Source organism: Mus caroli, unplaced genomic scaffold (assembly GCF_978045245.1).
Source record: "Mus caroli unplaced genomic scaffold, Mus_caroli_1 scaffold_18, whole genome shotgun sequence".
NCBI classification, from domain to species: domain Eukaryota; kingdom Metazoa; phylum Chordata; class Mammalia; order Rodentia; family Muridae; genus Mus; species Mus caroli.
Window position 1 is genome coordinate 30,992,530 of NW_028227273.1, and position 16,422 is coordinate 31,008,951.

Below are 16,422 nucleotides of genomic sequence, written 5' to 3' on the forward strand. Positions count from 1 at the left end.
CCAGCCTGGTTAACAGAGCTAGTTCCAGGACAGCCAGGGCTACACAGAGAACCCCATCTTGAAAAACAAAACAAACAAACTTTTTGTGGTTCTTCATTATCAAATATGTTCAAAATATTTAAATATTGACAATACACAAATATATCAATTAATATGATTTTAAGCAAGTCATAGATTTTTGGTACAAATTGAGTAAATATCAATTTAGATTAAAAAATATTTTTAGATATTTATTAATTTCTTCCCTTCTTCCAAGGAAGTTCTACAAATGAATTCTATTCCCAGAAAGACAACTTATACTATTTGGGAGGTGGAGGGGATGTGTATGTCTGTGTGTGTGTGTGTGTGTGTGTGTGTGTGTGTGTGTAGTGTATCTAGATGGGTCTGTGTGTATGTGATGTGTTTGGAGGATGTGTATGTATGTCCATGTATGTGTCTATGTCTGTCTGTCTGTGGATATATAGTATGGGTGAATCATAATTCTTTCACCACTACTTGTTGACAAATGTGTTTCATGATTTGTAATAACAGAGTGTATACACCACATGTCATACCATGACCAGTATTATATAGCTAGAACCCCTCAATCACATAAGGCTAACACTCAGAGACAAGCCAGACTCCTCACTGAGCAGATCAAGAAAGCCAACCATTGGTACTATAAACTCCTCAAGTGACTGCCATTTCCAAATATCATGGTAAAAGTCCCCTGATAATAAGTAAGATTTGATTCTTTTCCAAGAACAAAACAACTATTTTCTACTTTGTCTGCTTTGATTTCAATAATTGTAAGCGTTGTATCGTCTTATTTTGAAAATGGCTGTGCTGTCCTCCAACCCCAGATGGCCAGGCTCAGCATTTGACTTAAAGGATGGAGACACATTCCTCTCCCTTAACTAAATGCTCTAATGGATCTCAAATGTGCTAGAGCTTTGGTCCCCATTGTGTCAGGCTGAGACAGTGGGACCTGCCCATGTAGCATGATTTGAGACATTTGTTCTAACATGAACCAGCCAAGGCAATGGGGATGCCCAATGTTGATACCTTCCAGGACGATGAGCTCTAGAAACTGTATTTCTTTGTAGTTATTACAGTTGCCATGAGCATTAAGGTAGCTTAGGCTTTTGTTTCTCAGTAAGGTCATGAACTTATTTTCCTTTGTAATCACTAAGCAGAGAAAACCTTGCATGTCAATATGGTATCATACATTCAGTTTTCACCCACTCATCTCCACATCTATCAGTGGTCTTAGCTAAATCTGTTATTTATTAATCTTCTTCTCATTACTGTCTAACATGCTACCTATTGCTCCTGTACACAGGCTGTAATGTGCTTTACAGTTAACACTTATATTAGATGAGACCACATTGGCTCACTCACATAATCACACATATGCATTTACACATGCTCACACACACACACACACACACACACACACACGGTTTCAACTCTCCCAGCATGAACTTAGAATGTATAAACATGTGTCTGTGAGAGTCTCTCAGGGTTTAGGGGCACAGCTCGGAGAGGGGTAAAGCACTTACCCCTGGTTCCAACATAAGACAGAGAATGGTATGAAAGAGAAACATGGAGAAAAAAGGGGGGGGAGGGAAGGAGGAGGGGAGGCGGGAGGAAGGAAGGGAGGAAGGGAGTTAAAAGCACTGTCTTCAGATGAGCCCACTGCCTCGAGGGCTCCTGCTATGTTTCACCAGGCTCACAAGAATCTCCTGTGAGCATCTCTCTATATGACAAGCATTAAGTGAAAAGTCATAACGTCACAGCACAGACTTTGTGTTTAAGCACACATGGTCTACATCATTAGAAACAGATCTCCATGACTGGTGATGTACTTCATGTGCCTTCCCTTCCTATTCATTCTCCAGCAGGTATGAGAGTCACGTGAGCAACAGAGTCCAGCTGAGTCACCTACAGTCAGTCAAGTCATCACTGGCTCTGGGGATCCTCATATGGACTTATAACGTAATTAACTAACTGCCAAGGAAGAAGCAGTCACTTTACAAAGTTAACTCTGCTGACAGATTAGAAAACAAGTAACACTGGGGGCTAAGAGATGTCTCAGCACTCAGGGGAATGCTCTCTGTACCTAAAGCAGTCTTTAAAATACAAAGAAATAATGATGATGTATGTGAAACTTGAAGAACCCTATAAATTAATTAGGACATGCCAATCTCAAAACAATTAAGGTGCACGGAAGAACATAAAAAGTAAACTGTAAAAAACATGGATTCATTTTTTCTATAAAGAGCTGATGAAATTAAAAAAGAGACAGTAAATGTAATACTATCTAATTAAGTAAAGTGAATGTAAGAACAGCATATACATTCCGTGCATCCTTTACAAATGTTACAATCTCCACTCGTGTGAACTACTCAGAACCTCTTAACACACAAGGAGAACTCGCAGCAGTGCCACAGCCAGCCTACTTTACAGAGTGTGAGATTTTTAGAATGTAAACTGCTCTAGGCTGAATAATTCTCCTGCTTACAAAGATGTCTATTAGACGACCAAATAGAAGCCATCACACTGAACACTTTTTCTGATGTTGTCATACCTTTCGCTAAGGCTTCTTTATATTTCTCTTTGGCAGAATTCATTTCTTTTATTAATTGTCGATAGCTGGATTTTAATTTCTCCAATTCTGTCTTTGTGACCTGTCAAATACACAATATGCAGAAAAAAATTTTAAGTGTTTACATTTAAATTGGTCAATAGTTTACATTCTAAAGCATTAGTTGATGTATATTTATGACTCAGAAGTGACAACTACTCTTTGCCAGAAAATTACAGACAATAAACTAAAAATCAGTTTTCAAATCCATGATAAATTCAATATGATGTAAAAACACACGAACTTCCTTCAAAAGACAGATCAAGAAGAACACAATACCAGGAGACACACTCTCAAAGCAAACACACTGATCCTGTAGCTCTTACACTCTTTCCTCCCCATCTTCCAGGATTAACTTGAGCCTGAAGTTCAGGACCGGTGGGCAGTACGTAAGGGTATGAGCAGGGTCTAAGGGCCTACAGGCCACATTCTCACATGTGTGCTCTTTCCTCCATAACCACTCTTCTGACTGCACTATCAGAGAAACGCACTTAGTTCTCTGACACAGGAAATGTAGATTGATTAAGGAGAAGCCAAAAAGCACTTACGGGAGTGGGTGGGGTGGTCCATTTGGCAATGGTCAGCTCTAAAAATATGCATTTACATAATATTATATGGGATGGACAGGTTATGTTTGGGAATGTATATGTACATACATATATGCATGCAGTAGTGATTAACAATAAAGAGACCATGAATTGGAGAGAGAGCTGGGAGGAGCATATGACAGAGTTTGGAAAGAGGCAAGGCAAGGAAGAAATGCTGTAATTACATTATAATCTCAAAATGTTTTAATGTTAGAAAAAAGAAAAAAATCATTTATAATCCAAAGGCTAAGAATTCTATTCAATGTATAAATCTATGCTTTAAAATATAACTTTTATTTAATTTTTGGCAGCTATACATCTGACATATGTCTATGATGTACAAAGAACAGTAAGAAACAAAACAAATAACCCAATCAATAAATGGCCCGATGGAATGGAATAAATGGCCAGTTAGCAGAGGTGAAGTAAAAATGTCCAGTGTCATGAAAAAGGAAATGTGCAGCCAGCAGAGGAGAGCAAACCACCGAGTGCATCAATCGCCGGGGGCACCAATCAACCACCGAGGGCATCAACCACTGAGGGCATCGCTCCCTGCAGCACTACCAAAGTCCTGGCAGTGCGTGCTTTTTTGCTTCTCCTTAATAAAAGTCTGTATCTCCTCTGTTAAAGAATTACAGTGAGTTTCGCCCTCGGCCCAGTCAAAGCAGCAAAAAACAAATAAAAGCAAATGATCCTGAAGATATGGACCAAGAGGAACTCTTGTACACTGCTGATGGAGCTGTAAACCCATCCAATCTCTGTAAAAATCATTATAGAGGTTTTGCAAAATAACAGAAATATATCTACAATCTGACCCACATATACCACTCCAGGGTATTTACCCAAAGGACTCCTATTCAACATGTCAAGAACATACTTGCACATCAATGTTTGTTGTGAAATTATTCACAGCAGCTAAACAGAACCATGGTAAGTATACAAGAAGGAAGAACTGGGTAAGGAAATGTGATATATATATTTCCAACCAGATAGAAGGATGAAGTCATGTTATCTACACAAGGCAATGATGTTAAATAGAAACAACCATATTAAGCAAATTAACCCAGGCTCGGATTCATGTTTTCTCACATTTGTAGTTCTTAAAGTTTATATAGTCATATAAACTCCCTTATGCACATGTTTCAAACTGTAGAAATGAAAGTAGAAGTAGAAACATAATTGCCTAGAAGAACAAAGGGCAGTACTGGAGGAGGAGGATGAGAAAGAGGACGGGGGAGAGAAGAATTCGCTCAGCATCAGCGTTGTGAACAGTTTGAAAATAACGATGGTAAATTTCACTCACTGTAAAATATTAAAGAGCAAACTGAAAAGGGTTTCTGTTTGTCCACTTGGTAAGCTCATTTCTGTGTATGTGAGTGCTGGCATGTACGTAAGTGTACTGAAAGCATGGCTAGTGTTTGTGTAGGCCAGAAGATGGCATCAGATGCCCCAGAGTTACAGGCAATCATGAGCTAACATCAGAGTGCTGGTAACTGAATCTCGGTAACTCTGAAGAGCAGGCAGTGCTCTTAACTGCTGAGCCATCTCCTCAGCCCCCAAAAGTTTTTATTTTAATAGTACAAAATAACTGACTTACTGAACAACAAATATTTTTCTTTAAAAGAAAAAATAAGAAATAATATATTCTAGATTGTTTAAAACAATAAATTGATGTGTCCAGGTGGTATTTTCTGTAAGTATAAAACTGATGAAAATAATGGAAAGAAACTTTAGATTACATTAGCAGCTCTAATACCTTTGTTTTTATTTATTATTGCTGATGCTCTGTTCTTTATATTTTAGTGACTCTGAGATAGGAACTTTCCATTCGCAGAGACAGACACTGACAGTCAGACAAAAATCTTTATGTGAGTCAGTGTAAGCTTACAAGAACTGAGTTACTAATTATAAACAAACAACCTTCTTGACCTATAGTCAAAACACTATCATGATGCAAGATAAAGGCAAACTTGACTCCTGGTCATCTGAAAATCTTCTAATATACCATCTAAAAGATAAGAAAAGGACAGCATCAAAACCTGCAAAAGAGTGTATGATTTTATATCAGCAATGTGGAAGCATGAAAACTTAACACACAAATATCAGCAGCCTTCCTATACAGAAACAACAAAAAACTCTGAGAAATTAACTAAGGGAAATCAAAATATACACTGCAGAAATGTAAATGGAGACAGCCAAGATGGAAGCCGATCAAAAGGTTTCTCCAAAACACTATGGCCATAAGTACCATGTGACCACGCTGTACTACTGCATCCACCTCCCAAGTGCTAGGAGTAATGGCATACACCACTATCCTGGTGCCCCAAAAACTCTACTTCCCAGCACTCGGGGCAGGCCAGAGCTCTAGGCATTCCATGTCAGCCTGTTCTACAGAGGGAGTTCCAAGCCAGCCAAGGCTACATAGTAAAACCCCATATCTCAAACAAACAAACAGAAGAATGAAAGAAAGAAAAACTCAGAATTTAAGGGATTCCATTGCATATAGCATAGTATCTCATTTATCCAGTTAGTAAATGGTATTTTTCAAAAATAAACAGAAAGAACCACCCAGGAACTAAAGAGCAATTACTCAAATGCAACTTATGTGTCTGATTACATCCCAGCTACAGCAAACCAAAAGAAATCACATAACAGGCAAGTGTTTCCATATAGGGTGTTTAATAACATTTAATATCTGTCATTTTTAGGTGGATTAATCAGAATATTTTTATTTTTAAAGAATCTCTATATTACCAATATGTAGTAAAAATGGTTTTGGATAAATGATATTAAGGGTTTCCTCTAAATGACTCAATACAGGGAAAGAATGTGAATGTACATAAAACAGAGCGGGAACTTTGACAGCTACAGGGCAGACATGCTAGCCTTTTCTTCTGTTTGGAAGCTCTGTAACACAAGGGTTAAGAAATTACCCAGAAGAGACAAGCTAAAGGCAAAGACACTCAGAAATACATTAACTGACAGACAGATAAATAGATAGACACACACACACACACACACGTTAAAAGCGATTTCTTTTTATGTTTTCAAGTTTACTTTGGGTATGTGAAAGTCTTGCTCCTGTGTGTGTCTGTGTATCGTGTACTTGCAGAGTTCACAGAGGCGGAAGAGGACATCAGATCCCTGGAGCTGGAGTTACAGAGGTTGTGAGCTGCCAGGTGGGTGCTCAGAATTAAACCTGGATCTTCTAGAAAAGCAGGGGTCAGTGCTCTTAACTACCGAGCCTCTCTCCAGCCCTAAAAACTAGTTCAGTAAATAAAATTTACATATTCCACGTTATTATAAGATTTCTGAGGCACAGTTTAATGGTCCGTATATCTTCTCTTTCTTGGGACTGAAATGATGTCTTATAATCAGTAACATTCTGTACACAATAAAGTACCACAACAAACACTTCTTGTCAGAAATGACAACTTTAAGCTCAGACAGAACAAAATATTAACATAGGTTTTATAAGAAATATAAAAAAGGCACAAAATCCAGGCAGACATACCTTGATCATCTCTGCCTCTATCTGTTGATGAATGCCTACATAGCTCTTCTTCACTTGCTGCTTGTCCTTGATCATCATGGTGAGCCTGTGCAAGGGTCCAGAGTTCAAGTCCTCTGCATGTGTCTTCATTATCCTACTAAGCTGTTCTGTCTGCTGAATCATCAATAGCCAAGACTTAAAAAAAAAAAATAATAATAATAAATTAGCATTTGTATTAGAAGTTCCCACTTAACTATGATTTAAATGTTCAAGAGTTATAAATGTTTAGTTTTATAAGAACTTTTACATTATAAATAGTAGATTTTTGCAAAACTGTACAATGAATTAGGAAAGATTTGTATCCAACATCCTCAAGTACAAATGCTTCAGATGTCAGTGAGATCCTAGGCAGAATACTGTGATGTGCATGTACCATGATATGTGCGCTATGAAAGCATGTTTTCATGATACCTGAAAATACGATGACTAACCTGCTCTTGACACCAAAAAGTAATCTGAAACACAAGTATTCCTTCGTTAAGATCTAAACTTTAACAAGCTGAGCACGGTAGCTCCTGTCTGTAATCACGGCACACACAAGGGTAAGGTATATAAACTGTCACAGGTTTGAAGCCAGCCTGAACTACATAACGAGTCAGGCCAGCATGGACTACAATATGGGACCTTGTCCCAAAACTAACAAAAAATTGATATAATTAAATCATTAACATCCCTTTTAGTTGGTTGCTTTTAGTTGATTAATAAATATTTAAAGCATCAAAACCCTTACAACAAAAACATGGATATTGTCTTAACGTGTAAACAGCAATAGGAACTTCTATAACTTTTTATCTAGATTTCCCAGTTTTGTTAAGTATAGGCTTCTGTAGTAGAATTTGATGTTTTGTTTTGTTTTTTAATTTTCTCAGTTTCTGTTATGTCTCCCTTTTCATTTCTGACTTTGTTAATTTGGATTCTGTCTCTGGGCCCCTTAGTTAGTTTGGCTAGAGGTTTATCTATTTTGTTGATTTTCTCAAAGAACTAGCTTTTGGTTTTGTTGATTCTTTGTATTGTTCTCTTTATTTCTATTTGGTTGATTTCAGCCCTGAGTTTGACTATTTCCTGCCATCTGCTCCTCTTGGATGTGTTTGTTTCTTTCTGTTCTAGAGTGCTCAGATGTGCTGTTAAGTTGCTTGTATGGTATCTCTCCAATTTATTTATCTGTTAGTTCATAATACACTTAGTGTTATGAATTTTCCTCTTAACACTGCTTTCATTGTGTCCTGTAAGTTTAGGTATGATGTTCCTTCATTTTCATTAAATTCTATATAGTCTTTGATTTCTTTCTTTATTTCTTCCCTAACTTATCATTGAGCAGAGACCTATTCAGTTTCCATGGGTATGTGAGTTTTCTCTTGTTATTGTTGTTATTGAAGACCAGACTTAGGCTGTAGTGATATGATAAAATGCATGGGATTATTTCAATTTTCTTGTATTGGTTGAGGCTTGTTTTGAGATCAATTATATGGTCACTTATGCAGAAGGTACCATGAGGTACTGAGGAGAAGGTATATTCTTTTGTTTTAGGATGAAATGTACTGTAGCTATCTGTTAAATCCATTTGGTTCATAACCTCTAAAGTTTCACTATGCCTCTGTTTACCTTCAGTGACCTATCCATTGGTGAGAGTGGGGTGTTGGTCTCCCACTACTATTGTGTGGGGTTCAATGTGTTTTTTGAACCTGAGTAAAGTTTCTTTTATTAATGTGATTGCCCTTGCATTTGGAGCATAGGTGTTCAGAACTGAGTCTTTTTCTTGGTTGGATTTTTTCTTTGATGAGTATGAAGGGTCCTTCCCAATCTCACTTGATAACTTTTAGTTGAAAGTCTATTTTATTGAATATTAGAATGACAACTCCTGCTTGTTTCTTAGGACTATTCGCTTGGAAGATTTTTTTTTTCTAGCCTCTTTTCTGAGGTAGTGTCTGTCTTTGTCATTGAGGAGTGTTTCTTATATGCAGCAAAATGCTAGATCCTGCTTGTGTATCCAGTCTGTTAGCTTATGTCTTTGTATTGGGGAACTGAGTCCATTGATAGTGAGAAATGTTAAAGACAGATATCTATATCTGCTGTAGGTAGTATTATGTGCATGTGAGTCTCTCCTTTTGGCTTTATTGAGAGATTATTAATATCTTGTTTTTTTTTTCTTTAGTGTAGGTATTCTCCTTGTGTTGGGGTTTTCCTTCTAGAATCCTCTGTAAGGCTGGATTGGTAGACAGATATTGTTTAAATTTGGGTTTATGCTGGAATATTTTGGCTTTTCCATCTATGTTGATTGAGAGTTTTACTGGGAATAGTAGCCTGGCCTGGCATTTGTGTTCTCTTAGGGTCTGCATGACCTCTGTCCAGGATCTTCTGGCTTTAAGTGTCTCTGTTGAGAAGTCTGGTGTAATTCTAATAGGTCTGCCTTTATATGTTGTGACCTTCTTCCCTTACAGCTTTTAATATTCTTTCTTTGTTCTCCGCATTTAGTGTTTTAATTATTTTCTGACCCAATCTATTTGGTGTTTTATAGGCTTCTTGTACATTTCTGGCCATCTCTTTCTTTACATTGAGGAGGTTCTCTTCTATGATTTTATTGAAGATGTTTTCTGGCCCTTTGAATTGAGAATCTTCATTTTCTTCCAGGATCCTTTCATTGTGTCCTAGATTTCCTGGATGTTTTAGGTTAGGGGCTATTTGCATTTTCTTTGACAGTTGTGTCAACATCTTCTTCGGTATTTTCTACACCTGAGATTCTCTCTTCTATCTCTTATATTGTGTAGGTGATGCTTACATCTATAATTCCTAAACCTTTTCCTAGGTTTTCATCTCCAGAGTTGCCTTCATTTGTGTTTTCTTTATTGTTTCTACTTCCACTTTTAGGTCATAGACCGCTTTGTTCAATTCCTTTACCTGTTTGACTGTATTTTCCTGTATTTCTTTAAGGGATTTGTTTGTTTCCTCTTTAAGGGCTTTTCCCTGCTTAACTGTGTTTTCCTGTATTTCTTTCAGTGAGTTATTTATATCCTCCTTAAGGGACTATATTATCTTCGTAAGATAGGATTTTATGTCAGCTTCCTGATTTTCAGGTGTGTTGGTGTATCCAGGGCTTGCTGTGGTGGGAGAACTGGGTTCTGAGGATGCCAAACTATATTGGCTTTTGTTGCTTATGGTCTTGAGCTTGCTTCTAGCCATCTGGTTATCTCTGATGTTAACTGGTTTGAGTGTATGGAGCTTGCCTCCTATGTCCCTGTGTTGCTACAGATTCCCTAGTAGCCTGTGGCCCTGGCTGTGGTAAACCTCCTGTGGGGCCTTCAGGCTGTGGGGTCTTTAGAGGGGCAGAGAAGCTGCTGATCTGTTGCCCTACATGCAGTAGATCTCCTGGGAGACCTTTAGACTACAGGCTCTTTAGAGGAGCACTCAAGCTGGTAATCTGCTATCCCTCACTCCTTTAAAGCTAACTTCTACCATCTAAATCTCAGCTCCTTAAACTGTGGCTCAAGAACCCATGTGCATGCATACAAACACACACCAGCAAAAGCTTTCCAAATATGCACTAACTAAAAACAAACTATTAATGACTGAGGTATTGCTGAGAGCAGTATCCATGGAGGGCCCTTGGTTCTAAACCTATGACATGTATACACCATACTGCACACGCTGTCTCTACACACATTCCCACTAGAAACAATGAAATGCCTAAACTCAGCTTCGAGATTATTGTATGCTACGAGTTGTAGCAATTATACTTCGCATACAAATTTTTGCCTCTTATAGAAACAATGGTTTAATTATGAAGACGAAGATATTCCTCTCATTCCTCAGCATATGCTTTCATATTAGAATAAGTAAAGTGCTTGGTTTCAAATCTGTTTGCTCCTGATTTGAGTCTCATAAAAATATTATTCAATGAATTATGGCTTAAGACCAAGACAATTTACAACAATTTCTGAAATTATCCTATACATATTTCTCCCATTGTGAACTATTTGTTAAAGTAGTGCTCTCAGCATTAACAAATATAATTTCATAGATTAGTAAATGCTGAAAAGGTTGCTCTATGTCCTAACAAGACTTAATTTATATTTTAAACAAAAACACTCATTCATCTAAGCACTTAAATTTGCTTTCATGTTTAATTAATATAAAATTTTATATATACCAAAGGATTGCTTTAAAATAAATTTTTTCATGATTTAGTATCCGTAAATGTTTGATTTGTGTACCTCCTTTATGAAACTATACACCCAGGTCACATGAAAATTTCTCAGACTAAGAGGAGCTACAAGTGAATCAGGTTTAAGCAGCTCTGATTTAAGTGACTCTGAGCTCCTCATCTTTAATACTTGCTTTCAGTTAGCTCACAGTCTTTCTGATTCATTCCTTTTATAATATGATTAGGCAAATACTTCATCTAATAAATTTATAAACTGACAGTCACCCATTCAATATCACATAACTAATAGAAGACTTACATGCAAACATAAATTTATTTCTTAATGGGCTAGGCATGATAAAACTTGAAGCTTGGAAGATAAAAAGGAGTGCGAAACCTTGTTTCTTAACTACTTTATGAAAATCTACCATGGCTTTGCATGGCAGGGCATGCCCTTGACCCCAGCATTTGAGAGGTAAAGGTACGAAAATCAGAAGATCAAGGTCACCCTCAGGCACACAGCAAGTTCAAGGACAGCCTAGGCTACATGAGATCTTGTCTCAAAAACAAACAAAAACAAATACCTAAGCTAAACAAATCAAACCTTCTAAAGTGGTTACAAAGTAAACTGTAAGCTTTACTGTTTACCCTGCACTTACTCACTGTATTGGAGACTAAAGCAAAGGAGAACATCCTGTACTACTTGCAGGCCACTACTTCAGAACACTACTTTGTAACATGATTACATCCAACTGAAGAAGTTTTAAGTCCAGATTTATGTCACTCTTGACAGGACATGATTTGTTTCAAAACTACAGAGATGAAAATGAAAGACACATCTCCCAGTAACTTTGTTTTTAACTAACTAGAAATAATGGTAGCCTTTGCAATCTCATTAAGAGTATTTAAGGAATGAAACTATCTAACCAATCCAAATCCAACACAGGATAATTAGGAACAAGACCAAATTAAGATAGAGATACTGATAGTGCACACTTTCCTTTGCCCCAAGAAAACAAAATACTAGTCTGAGATTTTTTTTTTAATTTTACAACATTATTCAGAATTACAATACTACTTTTATATTAAATCTGTGATTTTTAAATATTTTGCAAAGTCTTTATTCTTTTGTCATCAAAAATTAAATTTACCAAATATCACCTTTAAAAAACAATTCAATTTAGACAATTTTCACGTCCCCCAACTATCCATAAAAGATTAGTTGCATGTACTAAGTATAGCCCAAGATATATAAAACAATCAACATAAATGGTAATGGTAAAAATGACACTTCCCCCCCTTTGGAAACCAATAGAGGCCAATGGTATCGATTACACTAAAGTGACTAACTATATAACATTTAAAAAGTAAACTATATGCTCAGATTACTGAAAACAAAAACTAGAGAGAGAGAGAAAATGTATACCTTTTAGGGTTGGCAATAGCTGTGCAGTTAAGAGTACTGACTATTCTTCGAAAGGACAGGGGTTTGCATCCCAGCACCCACATTATAGCTCTCAACCATCTGTAATGCCAGGAGATCTCCGCCCTCTGGGGGGTTCACATGGTGCACAGACATAATTGTGGCTAAAGCATTCATGCACATACCATTTTTAAAAGGAAACATACACCTTTTAGAGAAGCACACGTCCTTTCTTGCCTTACCTTTGAGCTGGCAGATAAGTGGTAAGATGAATCAGCTTCTCAGAACAGGTAGTAATTGAAGTGTTCTGGGCTTATTATACCAAGAAGTGTATATTCTGGGACACTGAGTAAAAGAACAACTACTACTGGGCCTATAATTACAGCAAGGCACTGAGGATTCTCAACAAGATGATTCAAGCTTGAAAATACCTAAATAATAGCTGTCAGAAATAGCTTTGTGCTATAGATTATATCCTCCATGTACTTGATTGCTTTCATCTTGGTTGAATATTTTCACAAACTCAACATTAAAATTCCATGAAGAATGCATAGTTTCTGCACTACACAATAACTCAAAATAAATGATCCTCTGAAGCAACTATTTTTATTTGAGTTTGCCTATTACATAAGGAAATGCTGGAGTCTCTAAGTCCTTAGGGGATACAGAAATCCAGAAAACAACTCATTAAATTTCCATAAAACAGAGTTTTCAAAGACTCAACTCCAAGTACAAAGGAATCTTTAGATGTGCCCCACTCATAAAAACTTCTCTACATTTTCTTCAAATTGGTTACCCTGCTCCAACCCATCTCTAACCTGGCTGCAATCAGAAATAATTGAGTCTTTTAGAAATATCACTTTGGGGATTCATGACCAGAAAGCCAGATGAAGCATGCTTCTCACACAGAGCATAGGGTCAGCACTTTAAAGCTCCCTAAGTAATTCCACTGCCCACGTTCTGTCGTAACAAGGATTTGTCTCACCAACAATCTCTTTATTGTACCAATTATATGCTAAAAGTCACAGGGCTTATAGATGTGTCAGGTGCATAGCATTCAAAACATTAATCAGGAATGTATTAAAAATTACAGCAACTTTATACAACTTCACATATATTAAGTGATTAAAAAATATAATGACCATGGCATTTTATATCAGATGACTAGAAACATTCCTGTCAAGGAAGGAGGGTTATACCCTGTGGGTCCTGGAAGTGGGAGAAGAGGTTACCTAAAGCAGCAGACCAAGCTACAGTCCACATGCAGGTGAGTTTGGCTCACAATGAAAGACTAAGCAATGGCAGCCAGCAAAGGACTGCAGTGCTCAACTGAAATGTATCCTAAGCAACTGAGTTCAACTGGGTACCATTCATGCACTCACACAGTACTTCCTCCACTGCCATATAGGAGGAAACGCACATCAGGCTCACTCGTCCCATAACACATCACTTGGGTTATACCAAATTCACATTTTAAAGCAAATATTAAATAAGAACTAACTCTACGACCTGAAAGTTATATAAATTATATAGGATTACATAATTATTATACATAATAATTACATTTCATATACAATGTTTTATACAGTTATTAAATATTAACTCTAGATCATCAAAAAGACATTTTTCAATATAGTATATGAATACTCCTAATATTTCTATATACTTTGTATTTAAAGGATTAGTCAGTATCTCCTTTCAAATAAATTGTTATTGAGGATTTCTTATATCACTATAATGTGTAGAACCAGTGTTGAATATACTTGGACAGTTGTAATTTTAATGAACAACAAAACACAAAGTAAAAATGATCTACTGTACAGAAGTAAATAAAATGGCCACAGTAGCTAGAAGAGAGTGCTCAGTGGTTAAGAGTCCTTGCTACTCTAACAGAGAACAACAGTTAGGCTGCCAGCACCCACTGCAAGTGGCTCACAAACACCTATAACTCCAGTCCCAAGACACCCTACACCCCTTTGTAAACTCTTTGGGTACCTGCATACACATGTACATGTACATGTACATGTACACACACACACACACACACACACACACACACACACACACACGTAATAAAAATAAATTAAACAATAAACTAGCTCTTAAACACACGGAAAAGGCAGTTCATTACACTCACTTTTAGAGATAATAGATATTATATAGTGCTTATTAGATCACAAAAACAAAGTGTGAGTGTTAGGAACTGGCAGGCTCATACAGATCTGGTGAATATGAAAAATGGTACAAGTTCTATAGGGAATTTTATATTTATACTGGCAATATGTAATGAAACTATACATACATTCATATTTTGACCATGTCTATGAATTTATCATATATACACATAAACATACAAAAATGTCTCTATGTAATAGCACTTTTACAACATTATTTGAAACTGTGAAACACTGTAGAGCTTCTAAACTGGTTTTATGCTAAAATATCTCTTCCAACGAAAATTGGCCTCTCAAGGAAAAGTCTAGTTCAGGGTGGTAGAAAGGACGGTTCCAGACAAGCCTGGGAGTTCTTGCCATGCCAAAACACTTAGCGGGCAGAAGCAGAACCAACAGATGGGAGCAAAGACGGCTGCTTAGGCCGCCACCTCCAGCCATCTACAGTCCTTCAAAAGCAAAACAAATGAAAAATCGAGCCATACAAAACTGTGCCCTTGGGAATAAAGACAGCATATACACACTTCAAAAACAACTTTAAGTAAAAGCCGAAAATAATTAAATCATGGAACGCTATATCTCCTGTTTATGTTTGAAATGAAAGTTCATTGAAAAGACAAAAACTAAATGAAATGACTGAAATACTGGAACAGTGGACAAGATTTGAAGGGTTAGGAGACAGCTCTTACACACAGACATGGAGACTGCTGGAATTTAGATCCCCAGAGTCCACATAAAAGCCAGGAACTGTGGAATCTGGCCTGGGATGTCAACGCTGATGGGGTAGAACCAGGACTGCTGGATAAGCTGGCTATCTAGGTCAGGGCAGGGTGTCATGTTTGACTATAGAAGGGGTATGTGGGGATCAGAGGATGACCCTAAGGCGCTGGCCCCTTCTTCCCACCTCACTGAGGCAGTGTCTCCTTGCTTCTACCTTGCCTCTGCACTCCAGGCTGTCTGTATCCAGGGAATTCCTACCTCACTGAAGATTAGAGATGCACACCACCACACTCAGCTTTTTACATTGGCTCCATGAACTGATCTAACAACTCAGGTTGTTAGACCTGCACTGCAAGTGCTTTTAGCTGCTGACCCATCATACCATCCCAAGAAATTCATCTTTAACAATAGTATGTAATGTAACTAAAAAATAATATAAAAGTATGCAAGATAACCAAACTACTATATTTTGATTCATTATATAGAAGATATAGTCTTAGAAAACAAATGTACAAATATTTTGGAATAAAGAGACATAATATATTCTTAACTAACTTGTAAATTGTTACATTGTGACTATGGAGAAATATTTATTAATTTATCCAGTTACCTAAAACAATAACTAGATAAAAATATACAAAATAATACCACTCTAAAGACACTAGTTATTAGTAAATGAAACAATGATTCCTTAGAGAAAATAAGTAATGACCTAAGTTGTAACACTATCAAGGCTGACTAGGTCACAATGTCTAGATCACAATTAAGCAAAACCCCAGTAATGTCCTGTTGAGAAGAGTGACTTCAAGACACAAAGGAGCCAAAAATATTCAGTGGGCCAGCAGAACTCATGGTCCCCTAGGAAGACACAGAAAGGAGTGCCTAACAGATGTGTACCAGGTACTCGTTAACATGGGACCTGAACACAAGCATCAGAGAAATCAAAGCTATGTGAGAAACCACATTTGTCTTTAGTTCATTGTGAGCTGAATTTTGTAACTGATGAGCAATGTTTGCCTTTCATTCTTCAGTGTGTGGCTATGCGGTTTTCCATAGAGAAAGAACAAGGACAAACACAGAGAAAATTCTGGAGACCTACAGAGACTCCCCTTCAGTTATAAAGGTGAATTAGAAGACAGCATGCATGTGTGCAGAAACTACTAAAACCCAAAAAGTAACCACCCCAAACAGACTGCAAGAGACT

At 37.1% G+C, this 16,422-nt stretch overlaps 1 protein-coding gene across 4 annotated transcripts in view; it reads right to left on the minus strand.

Moving 5' to 3' along the window:
• Fer (FER tyrosine kinase) overlaps positions 1-16,422 on the minus strand; it is a 279,057-nt gene that overhangs the window by 227,684 nt on the left and 34,951 nt on the right. For all 4 annotated transcript variants that reach the window (XM_029470883.1, XM_021186574.2, XM_029470881.2 and 1 more), the window contains 2 exons: positions 6,728-6,901; positions 2,570-2,669 (listed from right to left, as the gene is read on the minus strand). In XM_029470883.1, coding sequence (XP_029326743.1) covers positions 2,570-2,669; positions 6,728-6,901 — 274 coding nt within the window. The remainder of the gene's footprint in view (positions 1-2,569; positions 2,670-6,727; positions 6,902-16,422) is intronic.